At 37.5% G+C, this 14,425-nt stretch overlaps 1 protein-coding gene across 2 annotated transcripts in view; it reads right to left on the bottom strand.

Annotated features, from left to right (window-relative positions):
* GABRA2 (gamma-aminobutyric acid type A receptor subunit alpha2) overlaps positions 1 to 14,425 on the bottom strand; it is a 567,584-nt gene that overhangs the window by 245,333 nt on the left and 307,826 nt on the right. For both annotated transcript variants that reach the window (XM_078678235.1, XM_078678236.1), the window contains one exon: positions 11,816 to 11,898. In XM_078678235.1, the coding sequence (XP_078534361.1) occupies positions 11,816 to 11,898 (83 nt within the window). The remainder of the gene's footprint in view (positions 1 to 11,815; positions 11,899 to 14,425) is intronic.

Genomic DNA, 14,425 nt, shown 5'->3' with positions numbered 1-14,425 from the left:
GTCCCAGTGACCACCGTATCGTCTATATTACCATAAGGCGATTCGTATAGCACGAAAGACACATATAACAGCACAAATTGCCGATGCCGGAAACTCCCCCAGAGTTCTCTATCAAATTCTGCAAACCTTTGTCAAGCCTACAGCCTGCGAATCTGTAGAAGTAGCATCCCAACAGTTGTGTGACGAGATATCTCATTTCTTCACCACTAAAATTGACAAAATGTATGATAAAATAGTCAGTGCTGTTAATAATAATGATTCCTCAACAACAGCACCTTCCCAGGCTGATACAGAGCTGAAACAGGATATACATTCTTTGGAATCTCTTCCCCCTATCTCTTTGGAGGAAATTTCTACACTGACTACCAACATTAGTGGGAGTTCGGATGACATTATCCCAGCTAGGATAATACCTGCTCTGACAGAGCAGCTCTCTCCTATTTTTGAGCAACTTGTGAATCTTTCACTTAGTTCCGGCCACGTTCCTAAAGAATGGAAAAGAGCCCTCGTCAGGCCCATTAGGATAAACACCGCCATTCCTTGGACTGAATTGGCTAATCTAAGGCCAATTTCATTGCTACCGTTTCTTGGGAAAATAACCGAAAAGCATGTAAATTTCCATCTATCCAAGTATATTGAATTGGCTGACGTCCTTGACTATTCCCAGTCTGGGTTTAGGCCGAGGCATAGTACGGAGTCCACTCTGGTATCTGTGACTGACGATTTGCATATGTACCAAGACAAGGGCTTTTCAGTGATCCTGGTTTTGTTAGATCTATCAGCGGCGTTCGACACCGTGTCACACTCCATCTTGACAGAACGGTTGTCGAACGCCGGGATCAAAAATAAAGCCCTTGCCTGGCTAAAGAGCTTTCTATCCGGCCGCACCCAGAGTGTCACCATGGGTGCGTATCGGTCAGCGGAGATAGAGATTTCTAAAGGGGTGCCACAGGGCTCTTGTTTGAGCCCCACTCTTTTCAACATCTATGTGGCACCCCTGGCAAGAGTGATGCGTAAGTATGGTTTCATCCCCGTGTCATATGCTGATGACACGCAGCTCCTCTTCCCGTTCAAAACTATCTCCGCTGAAGTGAAGAGCTCCTTTTCAGCCGGTATGAAGGCAGTGGCACAATGGATGTCGGCCAACTGCCTTCAATGCAACGTCAGTAAAACTGAGGTTATGTTGTTTGGAGAAGCTAAACTGCTTTGGTCCCCAGATTGGTGGCCCAGCGACTTGGGAGTTGTTCCTGAACCCAAGTCGATTGTAAAAAACCTAGGGGTCCGTCTGGATCAAGACCTGACACTCAAGCAACATGTTAACTATATCTCAGGTATATGCTTTCATACCATCAGCTTACTGCGCAAGGTCTTTCCTCTTCTGCCTGATTCAGTGAGGAGAACTTTAGTTCAGGCACTTGTTCTAAGCAGGATTGACTATTGCAACGGTCTACTGCTTTCTGCCAATGAAAGGGTGTTGGCCAAACTTCAAGTCATCCAGAATACTGCTGCTCGTTTGGTCCTTAATGCCCCTCCCAGAACTGCTTCCAAACCCCTTCTTGACCAACTTCATTGGCTTTCAGTACGGCAGAGAACGAAATTTAAAACATGCTGCCTGATTCACAAGTGCTTAAATGGGCAAGGGCCTGCCTATTTGGAAAAGAAATTTGTTCCATACACCCCCACTCGATTTCTTAGGTCCAGTAATAATCTTCTTTTGCTGGTGCCACGGGCCAAGAAAGCCAGACACGGAAGCAAGGCACTTTCCATAGCAGGACCTACTCTATGGAACAAACTCCCTCTGTCACTTAAACAATGCACAGACCATTTAACATTTCGGAAACAATTAAAAACCTTACTGTTTAAAAATGAAATTTAGCTCCCACCCCCATCTATCTCCTGGTGTTCTTCAGGCGTCAAAGCGCAGAGATACTCCACTGTGAGTTGATTCCAGCGCTATACAAACCTATAACTAAATAAATAAATAAATATGTACAAGGACAATTCACAGAAGTGGAGGTACCCACTAGAATTCCCCTTGCACCTTTATACCCTTAAAATAACCTTTAAAAAGGGCTTACCTATTCCAATGAACACTAACACCTTGCTGTGACCTGAGTTCCAGAAAGTTAACAAAAAATGACACAAATAGACTACAAAATAGAAGGTAGTGGTAAAGAAAATTGGCTGCTAAATGAAAACAAACAAAAAATACTATGTCCCTATAGATATGTATGGTAAAAATGTAAAAATGTTGAATACATTTTGAACAAATGTATTAAAATGTTTTAATAATATTGTAAAACATGTCAGAAAATGGTATACAAAATAAAAAATGTAAACTATTAATTAAGTAATAGTATAACATATGTAAAATTATTTGATATATGCAAAAAAAACTAAAATGATGTTGAAAATCTGTATATAGAACAGTTTAGGAAAAGTTAAAACAATGTAAAACAATGGGAGACAAAGTGGAAATTGTACAACATGTAAGACTATTTAAATATAATTTTATTTTTGTATGTAATAATAAAAATTGTAATACAAATGTTTTATTTGTTTATTTATTTCTATAATAATGTTTATTTTTCATTCCAAATATATGGTTGAAATGAAAAAATTACAATTAAAATAAACTTTGAAAATATAATTACATCAACAAAAATGTGTTACATCTCATGATTATGCAAGAATAAGTAATTAATACTATTATTTATTACACACAACTATTTTTTATTTATTTTGCTAAACACCAACAATACTAATTATATAACACAATCATATTCTGTGGCACAAAAATACAATTAACATAAAGGATTACATACTAAAATTATTGAATTAAATAATCACATTTTAATATAGACCCTTTTTAACAATGTTTCGACACCAAATGAGTGACATTTACTATTCCCACTCAAATCTATACCAATTTGGGAAAGATGTTGGACACTAAAGGGGTGACATTTACTATTCCCACCACAATCTCCAAAGGTTGTTGGAAACTGTTGGACACAAAATGGGTGACATGTACTGTTACCACTCCAATGTATACCAATTTGAGGACAGTGTTGGACACTAAATGGGTGACATTTCCACTTTAATCTAGGACAACTTGGGAATGTGCTCAACACTAAAGAGGTGAAGTTCACTATTTTCACTTTGATCTATACCACTTTATGCAAAATGCTACAAACTAAAAAATCCTATACCCAATCACTACTCCATACGCACACAACATTTAGGATATTTAAAATAAACTATCATTAACTTTAAACAGACTAACCAAAGCTATAAACCTATATATTCATATTTTAATATTAAAATATAAAATGCGCTTTTTAACACCAATAATAATTGATGTGTTTCTTAAATTATTAACTACCATCCCCAAACTTGGAAACATAAAATAAAAAATAAAATCATAATTCAAAAGTAACAATCATAAAACTATATTTAACACCGATAAATACAATATAAATATAAATAAATTATAAATAGATTATAATTGTAAACATAAAAAATATTAAAAGACTTTTATTATCTTTAAAAATATATATATTTCTGTTAAAAATGTTTTATTTTAGTATTTACAATAAAATTAATATTTTACATTTCTTATAGTAATATTATTTATATACATTGATGAAACAAAATAAATGTAAACATTTTATACTATCAAGTTGCATATCATTAACTTCCTTAACAATCAATTTAATTTAAAATTCTCCCCACCCTTATCCACTAAGAACCCAATATCCTGCTGCTAAAAATAGTAAATCCATTATTTGTATAGATTAATACAACTAAAAACACTAATTTCAAAAAGTTCATTACCTATAATTTATCTTACTAGAAACACACATTAAAAAAGTAAATAAACATAGAATAAAAACACACTAAAATATATTACCTACAAAATAACATTTACAAATGACATTGCATTGAAATTATATTTTCTAAATCAATATTTTAAGTAATAATAAAAACAACAGTTAAAAGAGTATTTTTACCTTTGATATTCCTGACGATGATATTTTTGATGTCCCAATAGTCCTAACACAATATTTTGGTATTGTTATATATTTTTTCCAAACTTTTGTCCAAACGCTGAGCTGTTGCTAGTCACACTCTAGACAGTTGCCAAGAACTGCCTTTATTAGCACTGGCCTGACTTGTAACTAGCAACTGCACTGTAAATCCAACTGCCTATGATTCAGTTAGGAATACAGAGTGTATTCTCACTTAGGCACAAATAGATTGGCAATAAGTAGTGGATGGAGGGTCCGGTGTTTGTCCTACCTACAAGTATGCACGGACTCCAAAGTTCGAGGAACAATTTGTGACTGCTATTCAATTATGAACTAAGCGATATGGGGTGTGGATAGGTCACTCTACAGGGCAATCATGCAGTTGTGATGTCAAATGGGCACGCTCAACCCCCTATAGAGGTATCGCTAACCTCCCTGCTACCCAAACAGTTTGAAAAGATAAGGAAGGAGCTTGCAGAGTTACAAATATATGCACCCAAACATTAACAGAAATCAATCATAATAAAGTATATTCATAGAGACGTCTTCTTAACATTTGCAATGTTTTCTTTAATTCTTTTTCAACAATTTTTCACAAATGATAAAGTATGTTCAACAGCCTTTCTACAGCCGACGCGTTTCGTCCCCCAATGGGACGTCCTCAGGGCTGTGAAAAAATATATACAGAAATGTAATCAAAACAAAGAAATCAATATATATAAACAAGTACAATGCTTCATATCACTCTTCTAATTAAACAGACAAGTCACAATTGTCCTGTTGTGCATGCAACGTGATATCTCAGTTTTTTAGTAACTATTACATTTCTATTGTACTTATAAAACAGTCGCGTAGAAACATAAATCAATAACCCATGCATTATGGTCAACAGCAGACTTATGTACAGATTAAACAAGTTTCCAATGTTATCCTGCTCACCTTTACAAATTTTACTGTGTCGGAGTCTATTCTATAGCTGTTCAATGAACAATCCTTAGGTTTTATTAGGTTTAGCTTATTTTCTTTAATTCTCTATTTGGTATTTTCAGAAGGCGGCCCAAAATCTGGAATATGTGCAATCTGTGGGGATGTCCAAAAGCAAGAACAAGGACATCTCAATTATTCCAACCCCATATACAAAAAGTGAACACAATTAAAAAATACTGCAAGTGTCTATTGCACATGGCAAATGCATCTTAGGGTGAGGCAGAGTAGTAAGGAATTGAAATATATTCCCCTTAAAAATGATAACCTGTCTCTTCTCATATTCAACCAATATATAAAATTTGTTCAGTTAGTACGTTAAAAACATGTTGCTTGTATTCGCATATTCGCTAGTCTAGAGAATTGCATCATGTCCTTAGGTATCTAACAAATATCCTGAGCATGAAAGTAACAAAGTAAAAAAAAAGGTTTTACATTTATTATACCTAGATTTAATATCCTTAGTGATATTATTATCCTCTCTCGAATTTTCCAGTAGAACGTCCTTGCTTATTGGAGTCTTGAAGATTAGGATTCTATAACTCCAAAAAATAAACATTAGAAAACAGCCATCCTTACTGTTATAGACAAAAAGATGGCAGTAATTCCCCTACTCCTAGTCTCACCTCTGTTTGTTATCCCAAAGAATCCTTCATCTGTACTTGATTATGCTTTCCTCTGTATCCTGGATTACCCAACTCTTGATAATCGTCAGGGCTATTTGAATAAACATGAAGAAGAAATAATATAAGTTCACTTAATATCCAGTTCCTCCTAATACACTGCATTCTATCCTGACCTAATGCTCTGCCCAAATGGTCGAAAACCTCACCCATATATAATTCCTGGGAGCGCCTTCTCGAACTTCCTCTCGTGTGCCCAGATCTTTCGACAATGTAAGCGCACAAGTAGCATGCTTAAATAGTGGCGAAAGTTTACCAATTTAGCTTAATAGGCAGCTAAATTGTATGGCAATACTGATCACCTGTTAGATACTAAGGAGCTCTCTCCTTGGTCCGCTTATAGAACGGTTCCAAGGTTTGTTGAGCCCAAGCCTACATCGTGTATGCGTGAAAGAGACACTGTAATCTCATTGGTTGTATACTCTGAGACAACCCGAGTCCGTTTTGGGTGTCCGTATGACCGTGTAATTCCCTCTGCATATTGCATCTATTTCTTGTGACAAATAAATAACTATAAAGATACAAAACGTATTTCATTATTTAATATTATTACACCATTAACTAACAAGAATAAGATTCTCTAAATAACGTGTAGTATGATATCAATGCAAGCAACTTCCTCATTGGAAAATAGTCGATATTCAGCCTTCCTATTGGCTAATGAAACTCCCAATCACATGGCTCCTAGTTCGTAACATCGTCTCTTCTAAAGCAGCCCATGTCCGTGTTGGGTGTTGATATGGTCGTGTGGTGCCCTCTGATTTTAAATGCGTGTGATTCAAATGATATAACAACTCGTGGATTACAAATTGTAAAAGGTCCCGTTGCGTATTGCCACACCTCAATAAGTGAAATAAGTGTATCAAATTGACGTGAAAATATATATTCCCGTGACCCGTTATCTGATTGGAGAGTATCAAGTATCAAGCCTACCTATTGGTGGGACGACCTCCCTATCCCCTGGCGGCTTTTTCGTTATTATTATTCTCGTCCTTCTCCATAATACTGTATCTATGAGTGATCGTTTCTTCCAGTATTTAAGACACTTCCTCTCTCCGATCAGAAAGGGTTAGTATCTAACTTCCTCATCGAATAAATGTTATGAAGAATTACCTATTCATATGAATATTACCTTGCCACTGAATTTCAACCTTCCAGCGGGTCATATGTCTAAATGAAAAAATGTGTTTAAATACGATCTGTTAGTATCAACATAGATATATGTTTTACTGGTAACAGGCACTTAGCACTGTCCTCAAGATCCAAGGCTCCCAGTGAGCGTGGTGCCATAGTAGAAATAACATAATTTGGTGCTCTTGTTGACTGTATAAGAGAGGATGCAGTGGGGGTACTTATAAAAAATGATGTAATTCTGAATCACTATTAAGTCCCTCTCTCACCGCTCTGCATTTACTGATCGATCTGGCTTCAGTCTGTCTGATTCTTTGTTCCAAGTCCCCCCCCTTATATTTTGGGACACCTTCTGAATACCAAGGAATTTGAACTTCTTGTGTTGTTTGTGTTCAGATTCCATATGTACAAAAATAGGAGATTTGACATCTCTGTTCAATATAGATCTCCTGTGTTCCTGTATTCTAATGTTCAATTGTCTTTTAGTACTGCCTACATATAACTTGGAACATTCACAAACTATAACGTATACAACACCAATACTGTTACAATTGATGAAATCATTAATTGGATACTGTTTGTTATTCCTGTATACAAAAGTTTTGGTTTTATTCATCCCAAATTCACAAACATTACAGGATCCACAAACAAAAAAACCTTTCGGTTGTACAACCAAAAGGTTTTTTTGTTTGTGGATGGGATGAATGGGATGAATAAAACCAAAACTTTTGTATACAGGAATAACAAACAGTATCCAATTAATGATTTCATCAATTGTAATAGTATTGGTGTTGTATACATTATAGTTTGTGAATGTTCCAAGTTATATGTAGGCAGTACTAAAAGACAATTGAAAATTAGAATACAGGAACACAGGAGATCTATATTGAACAGAGATGTCAAATCTCCTATTTTTGTACATATGGAATCTGAACACAAACAACACAAGAAGTTCAAATTCCTTGGTATTCAGAAGGTGTCCCAAAATATAAGGGGGGGGACTGGGAACAAAGAATCAGACAGACTGAAGCCAGATGGATTAGTAAATGCAGAGCGGTGAGAGAGGGACTTAATAGTGATTCAGAATTACATCATTTTTTATAAGTACCCCCACTGCATCCTTTCTTATACAGTCAACAAGAGCACCAAATTATGTTATTTCTACTATGGCACCACGCTCACTGGGAGCCTTGGATCTTGAGGACAGTGCTAAGTGCCTGTTACCAGTAAAACATATATCTATGTTGATACTAACAGATCGTATTTAAATAAATTTTTTCATTTAGACATATGACCCGCTGGAAGGTTGAAATTCAGTGGCAAGGTAATATTCATATGAATAGGTAATTCTTCATAACATTTATTCGATGAGGAAGTTAGATACTAACCCTTTCTGATCGGAGAGAGGAAGTGTCTTAAATACTGGAAGAAACGATCACTCATAGATACAGTATTATGGAGAAGGACGAGAATAATAATAACGAAAAAGCCGCCAGGGGATAGGGAGGTTGTCCCACCAATAGGTAGGCTTGATACTTGATACTCTCCAATCAGATAACGGGTCACGGGAATATATATTTTCACGTCAATTTGATACACTTACTTCACTTATTGAGGTGTGGCAATACGCAACGGGACCTTTTACAATTTGTAATCCACGAGTTGTTATATCATTTGAATCACACGCATTTAAAATCAGAGGGCACCACACGACCATATCAACACCCGACACGGACATGGGCTGCTTTAGAAGAGACGATGTTACGAACTAGGAGCCATGTGATTGGGAGTTTCATTAGCCAATAGGAAGGCTGAATATCGACTATTTTCCAATGAGGAAGATGCTTGCATTGATATCATACTACACGTAAATTTAGAGAATCTTATTCTTGTTAGTTAATGGTGTAATAATATTAAATAATGAAATACGTTTTGTATCTTTATAGTTATTTATTTGTCACAAGAAATAGATGCAATATGCAGAGGGAATTACACGGTCATACGGACACCCAAAACGGACTCGGGTTGTCTCAGAGTATACAACCAATGAGATTACAGTGTCTCTTTCACGCATACACGATGTAGGCTTGGGCTCAACAAACCTTGGAACCGTTCTATAAGCGGACCAAGAAGAGAGCTCCTTAGTATCTAACAGGTGATCAGTATTGCCATACAATTTAGCTGCCTATTAAGCTAAATTGGTAAACTTTCGCCACTATTTAAGCATGCTACTTGTGCGCTTACATTGTCGAAAGATCTGGGCACACGAGAGGAAGTTCGAGAAGGCACTCCCAGGAATTATATATAGGTGAGGTTTTCGACCATTTGGGCAGAGCATTAGGTCAGGATAGAATGCAGTGTATTAGGAGGAACTGGATATTAAGTGAACTTATATTATTTCTTCTTCATGTTTATTCAAATAGCCCTGACGATTATCAAGAGTTGGGTAATCCAGGATACAGAGGAAAGCATAATCAAGTACAGATGAAGGATTCTTTGGGATAACAAACAGAGGTGAGACTAGGAGTAGGGGAATTACTGCCATCTTTTTGTCTATAACAGTAAGGATGGCTGTTTTCTAATGTTTATTTTTTGGAGTTATAGAATCCTAAACTTCAAGACTCCAATAAGCAAGGACGTTCTACTGGCAAATTCGAGAGAGGATAATAATATCACTAAGGATATTAAATCTAGGTATAATAAATTTAAAACCTTTTTTTTTTACTTTGTTACTTTCATGCTCAGGATATTTGTTAGATACCTAAGAACATGATGCAATTCTCTAGACTAGCGAATATGCGAATACAAGCAACATGTTTTTAACGTACTAACTGTACAAATTTTATATATTGGTCGAATATGAGAAGAGACAGGTTATCATTTTTAAGGGGAATATATTTCAATTCCTTACTACTCTGCCTCACCCTAAGATGCATTTGCCATGTGCAATAGACACTTGCAGTCTTTGTTAATTGTGTTCACTTTTTGTATATGGGGTTGGAATAATTGAGATGTCCTTGTTCTTGCTTTTGGACATCCCCACAGATTGCACATATTCCAGATTTTGGGCCGCCTTCTGAAATTACCAAATAGAGAATTAAAGAAAATAAGCTAAACCTAATAAAACCTAAGGATTGTTCATTGAACAGCTATAGAATAGACTCCGACACAGTAAAATTTGTAAAGGTGAGCAGGATAACATTGGAAACTTGTTTAATCTGTACATAAGTCTGCTGTTGACCATAATGCATGGGTTATTGATTTATGTTTCTACGCGACTGTTTTATAAGTACAATAGAAATGTAATAGTTACTAAAAAACTGAGATATCACGTTGCACGCACGACAGGACAATTGTGACTTGTCTGTTTAATTAGAAGAGTGATATGAAGCATTGTACTTGTTTATATATATTGATTTCTTTGTTTTGATTACATTTCTGTATATATTTTTTCACAGCCCTGAGGACGTCCCATTGGGGGACGAAACGCGTCGGCTGTAGAAAGGCTGTTGAACATACTTTATCATTTGTGAAAAATTGTTGAAAAAGAATAAAAGAAAACATTGCAAATGTTAAGAAGACGTCTCTATGAATATACTTTATTATGATTGATTTCTGTTAATGTTTGGGTGCATATATTTGTAACTCTGCACGCTCCTTCCTTATCTTTTCAAACAATTTGTGACTGCACCTTGTTTCAAGTTCCGGGAAATAAAACAGAGCTATGAAACATTACCTCTCTCTTGCGTTGCTCCGGCACAGAAAATCTTCTAGGTACGGAGAAAATGTAATAGGTAAAATGTGCGGATTTTGGGTTCAGTAAAATCACACTCACACATTATTCCTCTTCCAACCTCATGAACTCAAAATGGGCTGGTTAAATTGCACTGTAGAGAAAACAAAAAGGGCTACATGTAAGAAGCATTTTTGAGGTTGCAAACGGTCAGATTCACAGAATTGGGCCATCTTCAACTGCAAAAATGAGTTTTTGGGATGTACAAAACCCAAATTGTGATTAGGTAACTTGCAAAACATTTGCAATTTACCACTGATTGTATGTTGGTGGTAACCTGTTTGCAAATGGGGAGAGGTCCCCAAGTGACCCCTTCCCCTATCAGAATAGTTTATTAATAGATATTTTTGAAAAGTTAAATTGTTTTTTTAACCCATCCTGTTTTCCTTTAAGGAAAACGGGCTGTGATAAAAGAAAAAAGTTGCTGTATTTAAAAGCAATCACAGACATGATGGTCTGCTGACTTCAGAAACTTACTTCTTTAATATTCATGAGATAGGTCTATTTGTGCCCCACTATGAGTCACACACTTAAAAGAGTTTCAGTCATTAGGAATGGTGAATTCCTAATAGTTATTTGCAGAGAATCGCAATTAAGAAATCGCGTTTCCTAACCTTCGTACATCTAGCCCAAGGTGTTGTAACAGATTTTCAACACAACGATTTTTGCCACAGAATTTCTGCTGGACTGCAAATGAAGCAATGTCTGTTGTCAGTGGTGCAATACTCTTTTTGAGCCCACATAATGAGACCCATTACAATATCTCACTGGAGACAATCTCATAACATCATCTTTCATTTTTTAAAGGGGCAAATTTACAGCACCATTCTGAGTTCCACACATTTAAGGGGTAACATTCGGGGCTTGATTTAACAGCACTGTAAAACACAGTGTGAGCCGCAAAGCTTTGAACCCAGACCAATCTTACCAGGCAAATTTTCTCCAGGGAGGGTCTCGAGGCACTGGGGCAGGGTAAAATTACAGTCGGTGTGGAATTTAAACAAAAGCTGGAATGTTATACTGAGGACAAACATTATTTCCAGTGGAGAACTTTGGAAAGACCATGTACTTGTTTTCAACTGAGGAGTGCAGCTCACCAAGACAGGAGAGCTAATACAGTATAAAAAGGAGTGCGCACACACTCAAGTATCATTTTCGTAGTGTGTTAAAGAAATGTAGAAACAAATAATACTTACAGCTGCCAAATTTCAACGGACAGGCATGAGCATCCATAGGAAAGTCTTCCAAATGCATGGGGCATTCAGCTTGCACAGTAAGCCTGGAAGTGAAAGTGCACTTTTGTTTGTATACAGGCTGATTAAAAAGGAAAACACCATTCCGACAATAGCTGAACCCACATTGATTGAAGTATCAAAAGAGCAGCTCATGACATATGTTATTGGAAATTCCCATGCAATCGAACAACATTCCGTAATTGGTATTTGAAAATATAAATATTTTTAAATACTGCTGTAGTAAAGGATATATAGAATATACTACCATTTTTGTACACTTACCCATAGCACTCCGTTCGAAGACTCAAAGAAGATATTTGAAATGTGCAGAAACAGTATACCTTTTACCATTTTCATTATCATTTCACGGCATCGTCATGAGTCCAATTACAAATAGGACCTGACAGAGGTAAGTGGCCCGCCCTCTCATAACCTCTCCGGACAGTGGAAGAGGGATAATGTATATGACTTGGTATAGTGATAAAGTTATTGCAGGGTTGTAGCACTTCCACCATCATATCATCATGTCTTCTGATGCATAAGACTTCATGCATAAGAAGGTAACAAGCCATGCTCCACCTTTGTCGGAGATTGCGGTGGGAATTCCACAAGTGTCCGGACAAATGTTGTCTCATGCAGAGGGAGCCCACCCCTTGAGCCAGTATCCACTGGGGAGGCCCAAAAACAGTGTCAATGCTTGTTCGGGCAAAAATCGTGCAGTGCACTTGGCCCCCATATAGAGAGAGGAGCATCAGGAAATTGACTGGACTGGAGCAGGGGGGGCTTCAAGAACAGCAGGGCGTAACATCACCCCTTATGGTAGGGAAGTAGAGACATGATAGCCCTGCATCAAACCCTGGAATAAGAAGGGACATAATAGGGAGAAGGGTGATATAACCCCTAGAGCTGAGGGGAAGAGGGGTTATTGGTAGGTCAACAGGGACCAGCAACCCTGAAATGAATAAAGGAATGGCAATAAATGCGGGAGGACAGATAAAACAACTCAGGAGAGAGTTTTTAGGTGGCTGTGTAACGGCTGAAAAAGACATTTGGTTAATAGAAAGACAAATGTGACTAATAGCAGATACAGAAAAGACAAGGCTAGCCTACATTAAGGTCTGGTCCTGCATTAAGTAGGCAAGGTAAGCAATGATCAGCATTAAGTGCGGGGGGGGAATAAATGGGCTGCAAGGCAGGAAGTTTTTGTTGAAGTAGTAAATTGACAAAGGAAGGGCCGAGTATGTTAGCATTGATTATTGTTTAGAGTGTGAGCAGGAAGGCCTACTTAGGGCATGATTACGACTTTAGTGGTCATGGTACTGTTGTTTTAACGATGTGGGATTCACCACCACCCAGATGGCTGTTAGTCTGCCCTATTACGATGCAAGCCGTCTCACAGACAAAAGACCGTCACAGCCCTGCAGCCGCTGCCAGGAAATCCTGACTGCGGCCGCAGTGGGATAAGCCAGTCTGTCGGAGGGTGGACCGCCAGTGCTCCCGTCAGCCGCGTCACAATGTACCTTCCTGCTGACATGACAGTGGCGGTCCAGCTTCCACGGCTGAGCCGGCGGAAAGGGACATATATAAGGCTGAAACTCACCTGTACTCAGCTTCACACATCCTGTGCTGCTATGTTGTTGATCCTACACGTTCTGCTGCTGCTGCTCCTGCTTGATGATGTCCAAAACCAACACCATTGTGGACATAACCAACGGTAAGCCACACTCTTACCAAATTCCATCAACTCCTCAACAAATAGATATGGATATTCAAGGGGTTTCGGGTCCCTGGGGTAAACATATTTTGAAGGGCCCTGTTCGTAATATTTCTGAGTATATGATACAATTACAGCTCTATGATGCCCTCTTTGGCCAGGTCACCTATGCTGCACAGACACACTCAATCAAAGTCAACATGAGTTTACATCTAATATTTAGAGATAGTGATGCGTGCATTAAATTGTGTAACACAACAGCCCCTCCACATCAATATCACAGATATTAATCTCTATGACATCCTCCCATTGCTCACATGCTAGGTCCTATTGTGATATCAAATATACATCTGTATGGATGTGTCATGAAAATGAAACACGCCTTTTCGCTAAATCTCTGAAATGGACTCTCACCCATCACCCACATTTAAAGGTAAATTTAGGTAAATGAGAAACATTAAAAGGTTAGAATGTAAAGACTCTCTGCAGATTAGGTTTGCCTCTACCAGGGGGAAGCTTGAAAGGCTGGGGCCCTGGAACTCAGTCCACTTTGCACATGCCTCAAAACTACCATGTGCACAGGACCTGTGATTTGAAATATATCAGGGACAACCAATAACATAATCAAGTGCCATGCATGTGTGGGTAATGTGTAAGTACAAGACATGAAACAAAAAATTTGCAGTAACAGTAAGAGTTGTCTCACATTTTGGTAAAGTAGGTGTAAAATACACATACAAAAAAGGACGCATGTCAATTAAAATTCCTAATGAGGTATAACAGTTTAACACCCTCCATGTGTTTATGGGATGGTCAAATAACTAACCTGCACACATCAAACACATATTGAACCTACA

This window comes from Lissotriton helveticus, chromosome 2_2, assembly GCF_964261635.1.
Source record: "Lissotriton helveticus chromosome 2_2, aLisHel1.1, whole genome shotgun sequence".
In the NCBI taxonomy this organism is placed as follows: domain Eukaryota; kingdom Metazoa; phylum Chordata; class Amphibia; order Caudata; family Salamandridae; genus Lissotriton; species Lissotriton helveticus.
The sequence above is the reverse complement of the archived record's forward strand: the minus strand, read 5'-3'. Positions and strand labels throughout refer to the sequence as shown.